This window comes from Strix uralensis, chromosome 1 (genome assembly GCF_047716275.1).
Source record: "Strix uralensis isolate ZFMK-TIS-50842 chromosome 1, bStrUra1, whole genome shotgun sequence".
NCBI lineage: Eukaryota > Metazoa > Chordata > Aves > Strigiformes > Strigidae > Strix > Strix uralensis.
The window spans coordinates 83,894,081-83,914,016 of NC_133972.1; the positions used below are offsets into that span (position 1 = coordinate 83,894,081).

Here is a 19,936-nt window from a genome sequence, read left to right on the forward strand (position 1 = left end):
AGTAGGACTTGGATGGAGCTGGAAGACAGGGAGATTTAGAAGAAGAAGCCTCAAAGCAAGGCACAGCTCAGCACAGGAACATCTGCTTTACAGAGCAAATCTGTCAGTGAGGAGTGTGATTTCTTTTTGTAAGCAAAATAATTATGCCCTTTCCTTGGGCACAATTCAGACTGGATGAAAATGGCTTTGCATCAGCTCATTCTCCAGGCACTTAGGCTGACGAGGAGGAACTGTTCCCTTGCTCATGCTTTTGTATTCTCTCCTCCTTCAGCGGAATAAACTCTACCTGCATGCTAGACCATCCTACTGATTGAGCCATGTCAATGCAAGGGGGATGATGACCGGCTTTCTCATATCATCAAGCCAGAAAAACAGCTCCCTCTGTGAGGTTGATTCATCGTAATTACTGAACCTGCCTGGCCAATATCATATCAGTTTAATGCTGGGAACAAGCTTCTCACACCCGTGAGGAGGGGAGTGTGGTGGTACCTGCAGGCCAGAAAACCTGGGCAGGGAGGCAGATGATTTGACAGTTGTCACTGCTGTACTCGGTCAGAGGGACTGTTTTGCAGGGTGTGTAAAATACTCAATACCCTTCATATGTATCACCTTGCTCTTAACAGCAGTTTGTATGAGTTGCCTTCCTAGATAACTGTGTCAGCATGGTGAGAGATTCTTTGGCAAAAGCCACATGTGCTCACATAAATGCCACAGCCTAGAACAGAGCCCACACTTATTTTCATTTTTGTTGTTCTTTCTTCGAAGTTGATGGGAATTGAAAGCATTAGTCATAACGGATGCTGAACAGGGCTTGTTCTTCTGAATTTTCTCCTTTCAGCACAAATGCGTTCACTAGAACAAGCATGCCAGCCTGATCTTTATCTAGGGACTTATTAAACTGGGATATAAAATACTATTGAGCTATGTTGTTGGAAAATGCTTTTACACTTCTTTTCAGAAAAATCAGAGTGGCATGGCAGGTTTGCTTCCCTTACCTTCCTGATCCTTCCCATCTCTTCTTAAATAAAGAGATTTCTGAGGCATTTGATTTATTTAGGAAATAAGTAAGAGTGTTGCTATATTTTGCTATAATAATTATTCTTGTATGAGGGCTATAAAAAGAATGTCTGACAGTTTAAGGCCAACGAGTATCTGAAATTGAATATGGCCTTGTGATTAGTGGTGTGATATTAATCACCGGTGTCAAGAGGCACAGGTAGAGTCTTTGCCTGGATTCTCCACATTAAGTTCTCCTGTTAATAATACCTGCCCCTTCATACCCATTTCCACTGTACTCTCTAGGTAATCTTCCTGAATTGCTTAACAACACTCATGGCATAATTCCAGCCATCAGAATTTCACAGTGTGGGAGTCCATATACTGGACACTGGGAAAATGAGGATTTGAGAGTTCCCCCATGTTTAGTGAGCTCTTCCAAAATGTGCTCTGGCTTTTACATACTTGAAAAAATGGCAAAAAGAAGTGTCAGATCACAGTTTTAATTTCAGTTGGATTTCATCTTGTGTAACAAAATATATATCTGGGATTTTGTTTTCCTTATCTTGCCTTACCCTGTGCAAAATGAATGCAGAGCAAGCATAAAACATTGCTGGACTGATACTGCACAGAGTTGGCCTGGATTGAGGAGACCACATAAGAGGCAAGGAGAACTAATTCCTAACATTTGCATTTTAGATAGCATTACAAATGGTATTTATTCCTTTTTGTCCTGTTTCCTCTACTCCAATCATTTATGTTTGTACGTACAAGGTGTGGGGGAGGAACGAGGGAAGAAAGGAAGGAAAGTGGGAAGGGAGGAAGATGGGAAGAAAAGGAGGAAGGAAGTTAGGGAGCAGCAGAGTTACAAAGGAATCTGCATATTTGCAACTGTTTGTTTTTTTCTAAATATATCTTTGGTGATGCATTCCATGCTTTATAGAGTGCTGTTTCATCAAGGGTAGCCACTGGAAAGCTCTGAAGAAAACTAAGAAAAACCTCATTAAAAATAACAACGAACACTTCTACCCTCTGATAGTCTGCAGAATTATTCTTATACTATTTTAAGCAGATTAGCACAAAGCTGTTTGCACTGCAGTGTTTGGATAATGCTAGACAGTAATCAGCAAAATAAGATGCGGGTGGAAAAAAGTTTAGGGTAATGAAATTGTGATGCAGACAGTATAATACTTAGTTTTACTGAAGAATTTGAGGCAATGTCATGAGAAGTATGATAACCTTATAATGGTAAGTAGAAAAGATAGGTATATTAAGGTAACAGAGATGAAAAAAATAATTAGAGCAGCAACACAGAAGGCAATATCATTAAGAACAGGCTTTGCGTCTGCTCAGATCTCCTAGCTGAAGCCCACAGAGTTGCTCATATAGATTTCACTTCAAAAACTCAAAACACTTGATGTTTCGACTCCCTCCTGTATTTCCCAGGACTGTTCCCAAACACAGACAATTCAGAAGCTGGACTGACGCAAGGTTAGGCAAACAGCAGCTCAACACCCAAAGCATTTCTCAGATGAGAGAAGCAGCCAACCTGCTGGGATTATTAACTTGCAGTCACTCGGAGCTTCTGCAGGTTGTGAAAATTAGTATGTGGGCTGGCCTCAAGAGAAAAACAGTGTTCTCTGATAAACTGGGCTGACTTGGCAGCCAGTACAGAAAAGAGCGCTGTGATCACACAAATCTGCTCCTTTGGCTCCTTGCTGAGTTGCAGCTATGAAGCTCCCATGGCTGTAAATACACCTTTACCTTTCTTAACTCCTTATGGGAATATCTAGCTCCACAGCTTTGACCAGACACTATATAATTTAGTGGTTCATGAATATTTATTAGTATGCATTCAGTCTCCTCCAAAAGTAGCTGTGTATTTGAGCTGTTGACAAAGGCAGGCTTTGAAATAGAAGCAGGGGTAAGGAGAAGCGAGTTGATTACCTTCCCCTCAGTATGGCAGCAGATTCTCAGCAATGCTGTCAGGTTTTGTGCCAGCAAAGGCATGAGAGTCCAGGATTTGTTTTTAATGTATGCTATCAGGACACGCCTGACCAGTTCATTGCAATGCTAGATGCAGATGTCCTCCATACCACAGAAAAGACAAGGGTGAGCTCCTGCATTGGTTTGACAGCCGTAGCAGAGCCCCTCTGTGTGTGAGATCTGGTTTGAATAAACCCACTGACAACTACTACTGGTTAAAAATAGAGAGTCTCTACCACCAGCGCTGTTTCAGCCCCATCACCGCCACCAACCTGATGTACCAGGGAGCGCTCCTGGGGGAACACACAGAGAGAGGACAGACCTGATGGAGTTGTTGGTCACATCTGGGTCCCTGGCAGAAATGATCTGTATGGTGGTTCCAATCTCCACATCCTCGGGCACTTCCACAAAGTAGAAGCTGGGCTCAAACACAGGAGGTTCATCCACATCCTCTACGCTGATGTGGACGGTGGTGGTGTCGCGGAAGGGACCCAGGTTCAGGAACCGCATTTCCAGGTGGGGGTTGGCACCCTCTACTTTCAAGGTGTAGCTTTTCTTGCTCTCAAAACTTAAAGGCTGAGGAGAAAAAATATATCTAGCATTAGGCACACTGAGCCCTATCATTTAGGCCATATAATTTTAATTTTCAGAAGTAAAAGATGTAAACTGATGCTTCTTTTTTAAAATAAATCTTTACTATGATTCTTAATCATAAGGGTAACTAAATATTTGCAGATGGAGACAAAGCATTAAGTGACAGTAGTATTAGAAATGGCACTGTCTACATATTTTTTTTTTCTTTTTACAATTTGACAGTTGAACTGAAAAAGCCAGGAGAAATATTTGCAGATCACTTCAGAATACATATTCTTTCATTCTTCTTGCTGAAATGAAAATAAAAGCGGCCACACCATCATTGAGTTGTGATTCACACAGTGAGCTTCATGCCACTCTGAGGAGAAACCAGGCAGAAACAGACAGTATGGGAGCACCTGAAAATAAAGTAAAGATGCAAAGAGTTGGTTCCTCCAAAATGGGTCCTGGTAGCAGGGACAAGGATGTTCACACATGAGGTGGAGGTCCCAGTTAGCATCCTCTTTTCTCCCTGAAGAGATCAGAGTCTCGTCTCCAGAGAGCCCTGCCTGCCAAGCTGCTAAAGGGCTCCAGTGGGAGCAGGGGACACAGTCAGCCTCTCTTGCGGGATCCTGTTGCAGTTTTTATCACCCTTCCTAAAAGTGGGGTTTTTCACCTCCTCTCAGTAAGTATCTTACACACAGGTTCAAAATCCAGGTGTGCTGAGTGCTAGGATCTTAATCTCCTCCCCTGCCTAGAGAACAGTTTAATTTCAAAGCATTATGAGGTACCCCTGACCTCTTCCTGCAGGAGCTCTTCCACTTGGCATGAAATACTCAAGTATTATTTGGAACAGGGAGTGGGAATGGCTCTTTCTTTTTTCTTTTTTCTTTTCTTTCCTGAGATAATGGAGAAAGGGGGGGGTCAGCCTCCTTTTGTAGTAGTTTCATGAATTTCATTTCTTATCTAGGTAAAACTACTTATTTGGTGAACATGGATACAGAAATAATTAATGCTGACACTGAACCTTTCAATAAATAAATTTTTCATCTCCTTTCTCTCTTCTTTTCACACATCTCTGAAGAAAATAGGGTCTCTCCAAATCCTGATTAGAAATAAGTGGAGAATTTCATATTTAACGTGCAGTTTACCAGTCTCGATAAGAGATGACTAAAAGCATCTGACAAACCAGAAAGACAGTATGGAAGGATCAGTCCAAAATATAAAAAAAATTTTCATCAGATGAAGTACACCTTACAGAGGACACAGCCATACTTGCTAAGTTGCAGTTAGAAGTTACAAGCAGTTGTGCTGTGGGTAAATGGTCACAATGCTTTACTTGTATAACCTGGGGAGTTTTAATGCTGAAAACCAGCACAACTGGATCCCCTTAGCTGGCACAGAACTTGAGCAAGACAAACTTTGTACCAGGAAAGAAATGGCCCAATTCTCAGGGTTGCCAGTGGGACATACTCCTTTTTGTTACATGAATGGCTTTCAAAACATGTGGCTTTATTCATACATAGGGATTTGAGCACCATGTGTGGAACCACCACACACAGGCTACAGTAGGATCACTGCTGTTCCTATCCAACACCTTATGCTTTTCCCGTTCAGCCCTTTCATTTTGAAGGCCTACCACCAGACGGGGGCAAAGAGATGGGCAGGAAAACAGAGAAGGAGAATGCCAAAAGCAACTGGAAGCCAAAGGTGTGAAGAGCATTACTGTAGCAGTGAAGTCCCTCTCGGCCAGTCATAACCCATGTCTTTTCTGCCCCACTCAATAGTGCAGCCGGCCAATTCTGCAGCCATGAGATGTGTATTAGTTTAAGCAACATCAGCAGAAATTTCACAGGCTTGGGCATGGCAGAGTGTATACTATGGGCCTCAAGACACTCCCTGAATTCAGTGGTGGCTTCAGTACTTGTCTACTGCCACAACAGCTTCTTTCTTCAGAAGTGGAAACACTGCAGTGACATACAAAAGCTCGCGCGGTCACAGTAAAATTACCTGTAGTGATGTCCTGCATAGGAATGTCTGATGAAAGACTGCAGTTCTTGAAATTATAGAACTAAAACTCACTCAGCATTTAGTACATGGGGGTGAGGAATGAAGACTGGAATGGGAACTGGTTTTCTTGTGCTGGGGGAGATGATGGTCCAGTATTACTGGAGATGCTGTGCAGTGACGCGATATGAACTGTGCAACCTGTGGCAGCAGGCACAAACAGATGATCTGAAACTTGCTCATGCTGCCTTTAATTCCACCTGGTGAATCAGTGACTACTGTGGGCATAGCACTTGTCAGCAAGGATTTGGCTAGATCTACAAACATATTACCCATTACTGCAGAGTCATTATAGTCTACCAGTTGCATATTTATGCATTGTAAAAATAGCAATAAAATATATTTACATGACCAAGCAACACTTATTGTCCATCTGGCAAGGAATGTGCAATGCAAAGCTGCCTAAAACATATACTAAGAAGGAGGCCATTATATCTCATGGTTTCTCATGTGAAGAAAACCGTGTGAGAAACATTGCATGTACACTAAAAAGCTAAGTTATAAAAAGAGCCGTTGAATCACAGAAACACTTAGTAACTATAAAACCCAACTGCATTAGGAAAAGACTTAATCACTTAAGTTAGAAAAAATGAGAAAATCAAACAAGTGTGCAAGGCCATCACAGTTTTGATGCTTCTGACTTCAGACACCCTCAGTTTGCTTTGGACTCCTTCATCAGCAACCATGGCTTTCCCTCCTGATCCTCTCATGTGCTGATGCCTCAACACCACTGCCTGCCCCCCTGCCCCCATCAGATTTGTCTTCTACAGGTGCGTTCAAGCCTCTTTCCAACACCGGTCTCATGGGGAGGGTAAGCAGGTTGCCTTCTCCTGCGAACCGAGAACGCTGCAAAACACAGCTGAGAAAAGAGGCAACCCATGGAAATCTCTCCTTGTCCTCGTCCTCCTGCCCCTGGTGCTGAGGCAGGCACCGAGAGGTGTGCCAGGCAAGAGGGATTTAACAAGAGCTGCCGAGTGGGCAGTGGCTGGGGAGGAGGGCAGCGCAGGGCTCTCCTGGGCGCTGGGCTCCATGCTGGCTGGGTAACCCATCGCCCTGCCTCCTATGGGCAGCCCAAAAGGGGAGGCAGGGAGAAAGGGGAGGCTGTCACCAGGGTGAGTATCAGCCTCACAGGCTTTGAAGTCTCAGAGCTTTGAAGGAGCTGTAACTCTTCAGGAGGTCCTCAATATTTGGTGGGATTAGTGGGCTGAGATAAGTGGCCACAAGACCTCAAGCAGTGGTCTTATCTGTAACTGTAAATTCTGACTTTTTGATGTCCGTGATAGAAGCAGAATTAGTGCTAGTTATTTTGTTTGGGAAATCTGTCTAGAAAAATGAAAAGGAAAGTTTTGATTTCTTTCAAATAAGATTTCATTGTGGGTTTAGAAATTCTCTATCCCCTTCTCCCCATTTTGATATCCTTTTCTGTCAACACCAGTTGATTTTTTTTAATTTATTGTTTTTAGTTGAGTGGATCCAAAGGACAACTTTCCTAATGTTTGGCTGCTGATAATCATAACAAAAAGCTACAGGCATATATAGAATTTTACATTTATGTACAGTAGATGGATTGAGCAGTATGTACCTGATGCCAGTATATATCTGGTATGATTGATGCCATAAATTTTTATAACTCCTCCTCCTGACATACATGAACATCTAGTAAAACTGTATTCATAATCACAAAAGTCAAGCTTATTGACACATTTACTCCAAAGAAACTGTCTTCTTTCATCAATAAATGAGTGAAAAATTACATTAGAATTTTCACTCAACATCTATTTCATTCCAGCAAACATGCTTAACTTTAGGGACTAGTGTGCATAAACAGAAGTTGGAGAAAGGTGACCATAAATACATTCTTAAATGCTTTGCTGTAGGGCATAGAGGCTTGCAGGGTCAAATCTCTCCCATGTGTTGTTCCATTTTATTGCACAATTTAGTCTCAGGCTATTTAAATGGAGACTATACTTCCTTATTAGTACACTAGATATGCTTAGGCAGAAATATGGTTACAATTTCATAACCTAGAAACAGAATTGAACTTCTAGCATTTATGTAAGATCGTAGAATAAATATCCTATAGCAGGGAGTCTAAGCAAAATACTCTATGCCTTTCTGCACAGCCTGCGGTACAGAGTACTAGCAGTTTCACAGCTGCCATTTTAGAGACAGCTTCTTCTACCCTAATTAGCATTTATGGATCTTCAAGCAGCAATTAAAAAAAAACTGCCTGGGTTTTATTGGTTTATAAATAATTCTAAGGCATGCTTTATTATTGTTTGTGGGACACCGGAGTGAAAAATGTGTACAGTTCAAATGCAAATATTGATCTAATTTCTTGCATTGTAGGATAATTAAGCTACAGAGAATATTTAAATAGAGAAATAGTGAATCAGAACATTCCTTTGGTGGCAAAAGACATGTTTATGCTAATGCTGTCCCCACTTTTTAAAGGTTGCTCCTAGGAACACAGTCTGCTTTCATATTTTAGCAATGAATGTTAAAGAAATTGTGCTTTATAGCAGAAAAGGGGCTACTGTCATGTAATGGGAACCAAGTTGCTACAGGCATAAGGGAATATTGCACACATAAAATGTAACCAGGACTGTTAGCCATATAAATTACTACACAAAGGAAACTTTACTACCTTTCTCACAGTTATGATGCCAACTTGGTAATTAGGATCAGTGTTAATATCAAAGACATCCAGTCCGTCTCCATCCACAAGGCTGTATTTCATCTCCGCATTAATGCCTTCATCCAGGTCTTTAGCAACCACGCGGCCCACAGTGGAGCTGATGGGAGCAGACTCCAGCACACTCATCTGATAATGCTCTGGCACAAGCAGCAGAGAGAAAGAGGGGAGCAAAAAACAGGCTGTGAAAAGGAACCAGAAACTGCACAGCAATGCAAAGAGTAGAGCAGGGCAGGCCACAATACTGCACAGCCTGCAGGGAGTCTCTAGTACCTTTCCCAAAGCTGCAACAGTGGTGTGATTTCCTTTAAAAAGCCACAGCCTGACTGAATTGCCTGGGAAAGTTTTATTTAGGTGTTTGTCATATCAACAGGTCTGTTCAACAGTTTCTTCTCAAAACAGCAATATACCTGAAAATGGGAACTTCAACTAGAAAAATAGGGCAATTAACACTAGTGCTGTTGCAGCTATGATATAAAGCAGGATATGAAACAGATTTAATAGGACAGGCATCTTTTATTAGATCAGCTTGTACAGTGGGAATAAACACACAAGTTTTGAGCACCACAAATCCTTTCTCAAGTCCATACAAACTTCTTTTCAGCCCTGAACAAGGCTTTGAGAGCTCAGAAGCTTGCCTGTTTCTTCCAAATTTACCAGTTACTCTATTAAAATATACTACCTCTCCCTACAAACCCTGCCTTGAGCACATTTGGTACATCACTAATTTGCTTAGCAGCATGCCTGGGAAAGAGAGAGCTGCTATTTTAGAAGTGTGTTTTAAAAATCTAAATGTTGTATCTAAAATACTTCTCTGCCATTATACTTTATGTTCAACCTTCCTTGCTGCTCTCTCTGTTGACTCCACCAATTATTGAGCTTTGTAAGACAGAATAACAGCAAGGATGGGGTTTGATCTATTCTCATTTTTCTTAATCAAGAGTTCGACATCAAACAGTTACAATTCATGCCACTTTCAAAACAAGATTGGCAATGGTGTGTTCAACAAGTTGCTCTGACAGAAGAAGAAAAGTGGAAGTTGAGGCTTACTGCCGATATTAGTGGAAGGCTTTGATATAGCAGTGCAACATGGTAAAACAGATGGAGAAGAATAGTAACAAAAAGAACTGCAGGAGTTTTCATTTCTCAGCTAGATGAGAAAAATGGAAAAACCAAAATGGCTTGAGACTTATGTACATCACCAAAAGAATCAGCTTTCTTAAAAAAAAAAAAAGTATATCCCTTGAAAGAGTTAGTTCAATCAAGCTGGAAGAGTTTCTTTCAGATTTTTAACAGTTATGTAGAATTATGTAGATAAATTTGATCTAAAAAAATTTGAAAAAGAACAAAATATTGCAAATCTTGCTTTGAAATTAACTTAGTAGTGTTTCTGATGATTGGAGTTGCCTATTTTTGCATTCCATTAACTGTGGCTGTTGCATATCGTAGGATTTAACTGTATATTGCCAAGGTTTAGATGAACCTTTCCTGGAGAGCAGCCTGTATGACAGTGCACTCTATATTGGCAGCACAGTTACCAGACGCTCCCCTGCAGCGGCCTGGCTGGAGTGTTGAATGAATTATCTTTCAACTTCCAGCACTGCCACATGTCCCTGATTTGACAGGCATCCTTTTGGAGATAGGATGAAAAGAGAATCAGGGCAGCAATTAGCAGCCAAAGGCAACGGCCATGAGCAGTCTAGGAACACAAAAGATCCTTCCTTTTCCTGTAAATTAATTTCCCACCCTTTTTAAAAAAAGTGTTGTCTTTGATGATTTTGGAGGTCAGAAATCTCTTCAGAAAGACAAGGTGGTGAATGCTCCATTTTGACATTTTTCTGAAAGAAAGTTCCTTCATCGATCTGAAATTCTGCCCATCTCTAATTGTCACTCTCCCAAGTATGAAAATGGCTGTAATGAGAGTAAAGAGCAGCCATACAACTCAGCCACCACATCCTGGTGCAGCTGGTACTCACTCTGTGGAAATCTGGGTGGATTGTCATTGACATCAGAGAGAGTGATGTTGACTGTGGTTGTTCCAGCTAATCCTCCCAGCTGTCCACCCATATCCTTGGCCTGGATAATCACTTCATAATATTCTTTTGCTTCTCGGTCCATGTTCATCAGAGCTGTTCTAATTAAGCCTGAGATTGGGGGGGGAAAGGGGTTTTGGAAACAAAAGAAATGGCAGTTAGAAAGTACACAAACAAGGTGGAGAGCTCTTGTTCCTGCATTCCATTCCCTGTGTCAAGAACGAGACCAGACTCTGAATTCAGTCTCACCTTTCCTGCCAGAACAAAACTCACTCGAATTAAATCTAGGTTAACAGAAGGTGTGAATTCTAAAGAAGCCCAGTTAAAACGCATCACCTCTGGGGCAGGCTGGCTGTTCAAAATTAAAATGTTGCCTTCCAAAGGAGCTGGAGAAGCGTGTCGGGAACAGAGCATGCTACGCTGAATTAAGGCCCTGCTCAGGCTAATTCTGTCCGGACAAAAGGTGGACGTGATTAGTTAAAAGCTGTATGAAGACAGACGAGTTTTCCAGAGTGTCTCTACCCACGCAGTCCTGGAGGCAACCTGACATAAACCCACATGAGCTTTGCTCGGGTCCTTCGGGCCGCAGGCTGAGGGCTACGCGAGCAGAATCTGGGGAGCCACCGCTGGTTCGGGCCGGTTGCTCCCGCCCCGGGAGGGGCGGCGGGGGGTGGTCACCCTGCTCCCCCCACCCTGCCGAGCGTCCCTTTCCTTCGGGGTAACACTACTGCAAGAGGACATGAGGTGGCAGCAGCACCTCTCCGACGGCGGCTGCGAGGAGCCGGCCCGGGCAGCGCTGCCGGGGCCGCCGGGGAAGCGGCCCTTGCCGAGGGCCCAATCCCGCCGTCCCCGGCCTCTGCCTGCCTCGCTGGCCTCGCCTCACCCGAGCTTGTCGGGTGTCGGCCTCAGGGTTTGGCTGTTCCTCTTCCTTCCCCCTTGGGCGTTGGGCCTGTTGGTGAGCGCACTCCTTTCCTTTTCCTGCCCTTCCCCACGTCTGCCTGCCAGGGCGGAGGGACACAGGCCTACGTTTGAGAGCCCTCACGCCTCCAGTCCTGCCAGGGAGAGCCATTCCTCACCTCTCAGGAGAGCACCGGTGGCTGGTGATGCAGCCCAGGGGACGTACTGCCAAGGGGACGCTTTCTAGGGCATGAACGGCCCTTGCCAGACACGGGCTGTGACACATCTGGGGTGCCCTCCTGTGTGGGGGCAAGTATGTGTCAGGCCCAGGCACCATCCCTGTCGCACGGCTCAACATGCAGTACTTGCACATCAGGACGCTATTAACTTGAGTGATCTGCATTTAGTCTTTATTTTTAGCAGGAAGACAATGTATGGGTTTAATAAAAAAGCAGTAAAAAGATATTGCATTGGCAATTATCACTGTATGTAGAAGGGAAGAAATACTGTACTGAACAATTCACAGTGCGCTATTTTAATCTTGCTACATGCAGTCCTTAAGAGTCTCATTCTGCAAAGTTGAGTGACTCCTGTTAAATGCTGTAGCTCCTCAACTCCCGTGGATATAAACAAGATATGAAAATGCTTAGCATTTTGGGAAGTATTTTCTCCATATATGAACACTTTATAGGGAATATCCACTCTTGGCTTGTCCTTAACACAGAACAGGCTAGATTTAAAAAAATACATCAGTGCCTAAAAGCCAGGCTCTGCCATGCCTGTGTTTGGGGCCTCTGGTCCCTAGAGGAGGGCCAGTCCAGGACACTAGGACTCAGAGCCAGGTTGAGGTTCATGCTCCTCCAAATGGTACCCAGGGGAGCAGCCATGCTGAGCAGGGAGCCTCCAATGCTGCTGTGCACAACCCGTCCGCAAGGAAATGCTGACAATGGTGATGAACCTTAAAAACTTCCTTAGGGCTATGCAAAAGGCTCAGATCCTCAGATGTTCCAAAATAAAGGTGCTGGTGCCATTTCTTCTACCCAACTGAGTGAGGTTCGCTCTCTTAAAAAAACAGTAATAAAGAGCAGAGGTGATGTCCTTTCTTTTCTATAACAGCCAGATGGTTTCTTGGGAAGTGGGTGACTCAGGGGCCTTTGCCTGCTCTGCCTGAGGGCATTTAAATCCATGTTTTTTACCTTCTAGGGGAATATGATTATGGACATGCTGTAAAAGTATTCTGCAAAAAGGGAGGAGAAGGCTTTCAGCTTTCCTTTGAAGTTGTACCTTCGCATATACATTTGTTCAGCACCTGTGTGGCCAGTGACAGAACAGGAACAGAAGCGCACTTCTGGAACCAAGACGTTGTGTCCGGAAGTGAAGGATAAGGGCCACACATGCTTCTAGCAGAGGAGTGTATTGAAATGGGTTGCCCGCTATGGGGTGCTTTAATCACTACCCATCAGTATAAAGGAGCTGGTGATCGTTTACGCTCTAGCTCTGTTTTAGAAGAATGTGAGAGCTGCAATTGCATTTTGTGGGTTACCAAATCCTGCAGGTGGGTTTGCACTGGGGAAGCCGTTTAGAGTCCTGTGCCTGTGATGGGGGAACGGCTTCTGGCTCACAACTGCGCTTAGCCTAAATGGGTGCCCTGTTGCCCACTTGTAAAGGATGAAGCAGCTCTGGACATGTCCAGAGATGCAGGTCTAAGTGACTGGGAAATTAGTAAGTGGAGAAAAAGACCTTTTCTGGGTTAAGTACCAGTCAAGTACATGATTTTGGACTTAAGGGCCTATCTTCTAAGTTGCACTCTAGCAGTTAAATCTGTCCTGGATCTGACCCTGAATATTGCTGCTTTGCTTTCTTAGAAATCATTTATTACTTAGCAGATCTATGATTATGCCCTTATTTGTCTGTGGTCAATAACCTGATTACAAAATTAACATTACTGTTTTATTTATATTGTAAAGACCTAAAGAAATAACATGCCACATACAAGTTTGTCTTTGGCTAGAGCACCTACTCCATAAACTGCTAACTTTCAGAAGTAGACTATGCAGTGTTTTCTCTATTTTGTCCCCTAGGGCTCAGCAGTGGCTATCGTCTCATGAGTTTCTGACCTTAGCACTACAGATGCCCTTCAGAAACTGTGAAAACCTGTCAGATTCCTCTTTTGAATATAAACCTTGGATATACACAGAAAAAGAGAGCGAGAAAGAAAGCAAAACACAGAGGGTGTCCTATAGATAGATTTAAGGTTATTAACAGAACACCCTTAGGTAAAACTACTCCAGATAAGTGCATCCTTTAGCTTGCACTTTCCAGTCCTGGTTGGTTCATAGATTGCTTTTTTTCCACTAACCCTTGTCACCAACTAGATCTGCTGAAGACTTTGTTGCAATAATAGAAGTCAACAAAAATATTTACAGCATCAAACCCACCCACTTCCTGAGCTGCCGAATATGGTCATTCAGATGAATATATCATTGCAGAAGCATGTCCTTCTTCTGGAGCTTGTCACCACAGTCTTGCTTTAACCCTCACACGGTGCTGCTCTATCTTGGCTCCAAGCCATAGAAATACATTTCTCTGACCACAGTCATGATGCACTGCCTTTTCTTCCTGCTTGAAACTTTTTCTTTCAGTTTTCACACTGCCTCATTCCCTGATGAAATAACATACCTGTCCGAGAGTCCACAGAGAAATACGGTTGTCCTTGGAGAATACTGTACACTACTCTTGCGCTGTTCCCATAGGTTGGGTCATCAGCATCTGTCGCTGTCACCTGGATAACAGAGGTGCCTGACAAAAAAACCCATCAGGTAAGACCTTGTGGGATAAAGAGCTGGCATAAAAAGTACACAGTTCAAAACAAACTGAAATGCCTAACAAGAGCTTTCCCACACCAAACTTCTTTATTTGATGCTTATAGTGCTTTTACTTATTGCTCATACTTGTATCTCATTAGTACTAAAGGAATTAATAGGCATAAATTCATCATGCATCAAGATATAACTCTATGGCCCACAGCTACAGAATTGCTGAGCTACCAGTACTTTGTTAGGGTTTGCAGAGAACTGGTAGTTATATACCGCTTGCTTCTTTTCCCCTTTTCTTGATTTTAAGTATTATTTAAAGGCAGCTCAAATAAGATCTATAGCTATGCTGACATAAATCATGAACTGCTGTAGTGTGCCCATGGATGCTGTATGTTGACTAAGGGACAGAAATTGTACACAAATAGTGAGCATGAAGGGATGTATCTCTGAGATAATCTCTCTGTGAGACTGCAGTTTACATTGCATGGCCTAGAGATTATACCCTCCTGAATTGCCTTCTGGAGCCCCCACGGATGCACATATATTTCTTTTCTTCAATTGGTTTTCAAGGTCTGCTTCCTCTGAAGCTAATAATGGCTTGCAGGTGATGTAATTTATCAAGAACAAGGAGAAGGTAAGACATAACTTTTTCAAATATATGTGTTTTGACTCCTTAAAATGTCAGACAATGCCTTTATGAATGTATCTAGCCTTCCACATAATGTTTTGTGTTAGAAACAAATCCAGTGTTACTAGATACGCCCTGGAAAATAAATATGAATTCAAGCTAGCCACTACCATTAAGAAATATTATTTCTGAACAGAACGTTTGTATTTGATGCTTGTCTCTAGCTTTATGTCAACATAATATTGAAGAATGGGCAGTTGAAGCATATCTGTAACTTCAGGACATGAGATTTATATGGTATTATTATCTCTGTAATGACGTCACAGAGCCAAAAAGCAATAAGCAGCTCCAAAAGAAAGAAAAAAGTCCAGAAAAACAGTATTTTGTGTGACTCTTGGATTTGTTATATGGAAATGGTTTCTCCTGACTTGTGTAAGTAGGAAGGCCGCTGTTTGTCTTCTGAATGGCAATAACAGGACTGTCTTTGACATGATCCCATTTTCTAAAAGTGGAGAGCAAACAATATCAGAATCTTGGGATCCACTGAACTGTGTTTAGTGCAGTTTACAGGGATTAGGAGCAAAGCTGCTAATAATTACTGTCATGTCTCCGTATTTTCAAGTACAGTATTTCAGCTCTTAGTATGAACTAGAATAGGTTTCTAAAAATGTGTTATCTTCTGGATGGTAATGGTTGTCTAATGGTCATTACAATTGCTACCATCTGATAGCAGGGGAGAAGGGGCACTACGTTACTGCAAATTGACTGAGGATGGCATGTTCAAATTACATCTTTTTTCAGCTCTCCCACTTCCCGTGGCATGGTTTCTTTCAGAGGGGCCCAGCTGACAGTGGTGTGAAGCCTGCTAACCCTCCTTTGTGGCATTTAGGCATCCCAGGGGGAGCTCTCCTGTCCTGCAGCTCCTGCACAAGGGCAAAAGCTGAGTCCAAGGAGTCAGGGCATTTATGTTTTGGTGACCATCTCTGATTTGCTTATAGAGGGGAAGAGATTCCACAAAATCTGTCTTACCCACAGGCGACATTTCTGGAACAGAGGCTACGTAAGGCCCATCCAGGAACTTGGGTTCATTGTCATTGATGTCTTGGATTTTGATGATGAACTCTGACTCTGGTTCCATCGGCCGGCCCGTTCGCCTGTCCAGAGCCTGCGCTCTGAGGGTGTACTGCGACCTTTCTTCCCGGTCCAGTCGCTGAATGGCATGAATGTCCCCTGTCGTATCATCAATTGTAAACACAATGCCAGCTCCCTCTCCTGAGAGAATGTATTTGATCGAACCATCTCCCCTGTCCATGTCGGAGTGGAGCTGCAGAAAGGAACAGGATTCAATTAGACCACGAGCTGGGCAAGCAGCTGCTGAGAAACACTAAGCACGTGAGCATCCTGAGCATTTTGGTCTCACTGTTGGGACTCACAAGCTGGTTTTAATGAACTTGTTTTGCTGAAAGAGGCAAATACTCAGTAAAGTCTGTATCACAGAGTTGCAATTAAAAACCCTCTCCTGTCTTTCCACTTCTGCATCCACAGCTGTGCCAGAAGAAAAGGCAGAGACACCCAAACAGGAACAGGCTCTGTGTCTTTTTGAAATCTCACTCAACACAATAATTATTTTTTGCCTGGTTGCAATGGCCATTGAGAAGGACTTACTGCCAGGCTTGGGATAAGGTGAGGTCAGCAAAGCTGCAGACCGTGCTTGCTCACATGGCTTAAGAGGAGTCAGATATTCCAGGGGTAGCATAATGTTGGGGCAGATAAGGCAAACCTTTTTGGGATCAAGGAGAAAGCAGGATGGGAGAGCTACTCAGTAACTGTCATGATTCAGAATATTTTTTTTTTTCCCATGAAAATGTTAGCAATAAAAATGAGGCTGGATCCTTAAATCTTCAGGAAAGAATTATTATCAAACAGTAGGTAAGGTAAGCAGCGAGGAACATTTGATTGCGTCCATGGCAGGCTATAGAGAAGAGAGGCATCCCAGATTTTCTAGGGAATTAGCAAATGGATTTATTGCATGACTGCTAATTAGTTCTGAGCAGCCACAGATAGCTGTGAATGCAACAGAACAGAAGAAAAGTAAATGCAGTGCTAATTATCATCTAAACCAGAAACAAATCATCCTGGGGACTACCATTCTGTTAAACACCTGGTTCCCATGAAATACTGGAATGACTATCAAAAGACAAACAAATCACTTAATTTCACTCACACTGTGAAGATGTTTAACAGCCATGCTTTTGAGGAATAGAGTATAAAGACCAATGGCCAGAGATGATATTGGTTCAGTCCCAAAAGCCAGGAAAGCAATAGACTTGAGGTGCAATAATCAAAATGGGATTTTCAGGAATGGTTCAGGTGTGAATGCTGTTTTCCAGTGTGATTATCATTTTGAGAGATGAATAAAGAAGAGATAAATAATAATAAAAAAAAGTGGTCAAAGTGGGCTGGATTCAGTTAAGCACATTTTAAAATGCATACATGAGCTAATTATCTCAAGAAATATGGTCAGAATTAAGTGTGTGTTTAATGCTTTCGTGAGCTCAAAGGACATATGGGAATAATTGTGGAGGATGAGACCAAACACAGGTAAATATTTGTACTGGAGAGAATAATCTTGGAATAATAAACTGAATATATGAACACAGGATCAGTAGGATTTGAAGTAAGAATCCAAATAGAAATGGATAATTTGTGTGGAAAAGTAGAAGTCAAACTTGATGCATGTGATTACAGGCTATTCTCTCAAGAAAGAAAGAAGAAGTCTCATCTCTAAGGTATTTAAAAACACCCTGAAAACTATGGACAAATTGGCTTATCTGACCTAAGCATTTCTAATGCCAGTGGAACAGCTCTTTGGCTGTTTTAGGGCATTGGTGCCCTTGACTTGGGAGCTGAAAGACTGTTTGGAAGATGCTCATTCTCTGGAGGTTATTTACCTTACTAGCCTCTCAGAGTGCAGCACATGACCGACACAAAACTTGGGCCTACTGATTTTAGGGTAAGACTGATTTCAGCTGAGGTGGGATCTGTATGGATCTCTGTGGTATGTCCCACCCTGCAGACAGGTCTGTATGTAGGTGGGCCATCGACTCTTAGTGACTGCTGGGACACCAAGTGGCAGGAGCAGCAGCACTGCAAGTGGCTGCAAGAGCTGAAGGTACAGTTTTTGACAACTGCCGTGTCAGGTCATTGATATTTCATTTCATCGCTTTGCCACTGGTCTCTGCAGTGGCTACCGCATCTGAGAGACATTAGTCTTTTGGAGAAATGCTGGCAGCTCTCAGGTGATGTATCAGCTAAATGGAGGAAGAACAAGCCCAGAAAAAATTGGCAGTGGCAAACAGTTAAATTTAGATGACTGCCATGTGTATTAATTCACATGCAGGCGCCAGGACTTCAAACTGGCATATCTTCAGGAAACACCATCTTGTGATTAATTTAAAAAAAGACAGTGGCTGTCATTATTTACCCTAAACACCCATAACTCAGAGATTATCAGTGTAAGAGCTAGTAAACAGGATGCTTCCGGAAGGAGGACATTATTATAGCTTTTTGAATTGATTCAGAACCACTAAGCTACATCTTGGGCATTTGTTTGAGTGCATCAGTACTGTCAGTGAGAGAATGCAACTGCTGAGACATATACAGATGTTAGACCTGATGGAAGAAAATGTGGTTTGGAACATCAACAAGTCCTCTTTAAATAAGAAAAAGAAAGAAGAAGTCAAAGTTGAAGTCAAAGTCAAAGAAAAGGCAAAAGCAAAGAAAAATTAAAAAGAAACAGAAAAAAGGAGAAAATGAAAAGGAAAAGACAAAACAAAACAAAACAAACAAAGAAGAAAGCATCTTTTAAAATAGCAGACGGTGTTTGGAAAAGTTCAAAAGACTTAGAAGATAAGGAATCAAACTCATGGGTTAAACTACACCACCTGTCCAAAGCCCTATTTGGAATGAATGCAGTTGTGTAGGAAGCAAACTAGGAATGTACATGGCACGCTAATAAGAATTTGGGAGTACAAGAGGATCTCTGTCTAAACTGATTTGTTAAAAACATTGGGTTTCAACCAAGGCTAGGCAGTAAGAAATGCTAGCATCACTTTTACAGCTTCTCATATAACCTACTCTTTCTAGACAAAGCAAAAAAGAGCATAAAAGACATAACTGCCAGACTGCAATAAATCTGAAAGAATTTGGTGTCTGAAGAGACTGAAGCTCACACCACTGATCACACCAAACCCAATATCAGGATGCTGCAGTTTGGGGTATATGTAGAAGTCACTGTGTTGGAAAGGTGATCCAGTTTTAAGTTGGCTGTTTTATAGGTGGTGCAATAAATTGTGCTGCCGTGTGGCTGACACAGAAGTAGGAGTAATTAATTTATACTTTCTCCTCCACATTAAGGAATGAACTATGGGAGAAATAAAGCTGATAACTCCTGAGCAATTATTAACTGTGTCAACCTGGGTTGCTTCTTTTGATGAGGATAGTGCAAAAGACCAAGGAGGCTACACCTGCATCTGAAAGACACATTTCCCAGCAAAGGGCACGTGTAAGAGAGTGGTGCTGCCAAGGACAGCTCAGGGGAGGACTTGAGCAGCTCCGCTAACCGGGCTGTGACTCCATCCTTGACATGCTCTCCCTTCTCTACCCCCAAGGAGGTAGCACCTGCAGGGCATTTTTGTGAGGATGCATGACTGAGTTTGGTTGATCTGCAGTGATAGTCTGTAGAAAGGATGCATTTTATTCACTCATTCAGCTCCTGTGGTTCAAATGCCTCTTTCCTTTGAAACAGGGTTAGTGAGTCTCTGACACAGCAAAGGGGTGAAGTCTGTCCCCAGTTCAATTACTGATGAAGTTTAGGCCGCTGGATGAATGTGGAAAATAGCTGCTGTAGCAAATGTGGGGGCTTTGTTTCCCTAGTTCATCCTATTAGCCAATAATGGCTATCTCTAGGAAAGTTGAAGGCTCGTATTTATCAGTGACAGGACCAGGAACCCTCTGAAGCTAAAAGACTTTAAATTAGGATCATGAGCACTGGAGAAAAGCAAAAATTGTACTGACTTCACCTCAGGAAGTTTCATTTCTCTGTCCAGAAGATATTTTGCATCTTGCCTTATAGTTATGTAGGAAAGTACATTTTTAATAGCAGCCTTGAAAATCATATTAGGCAAGTCTGGACCTATGGTTCAAGTCAAGGTGGTTTTTGGGTTGCTCCAGTCATACACAGCTA

General features: G+C 42.5%; 1 protein-coding gene across 3 annotated transcripts in view; it reads right to left on the reverse strand.

The window, feature by feature from the left end:
• Positions 1-19,936, reverse strand: part of CDH20 (cadherin 20) — a 294,400-nt gene that overhangs the window by 14,648 nt on the left and 259,816 nt on the right. For all 3 annotated transcript variants that reach the window (XM_074873764.1, XM_074873749.1, XM_074873758.1), the window contains 5 exons: positions 15,721-16,015; positions 13,927-14,046; positions 10,294-10,461; positions 8,270-8,457; positions 3,305-3,558 (listed from right to left, as the gene is read on the reverse strand). In XM_074873764.1, the coding sequence (XP_074729865.1) occupies positions 3,305-3,558; positions 8,270-8,457; positions 10,294-10,461; positions 13,927-14,046; positions 15,721-16,015 (1,025 nt within the window). The remainder of the gene's footprint in view (positions 1-3,304; positions 3,559-8,269; positions 8,458-10,293; positions 10,462-13,926; positions 14,047-15,720; positions 16,016-19,936) is intronic.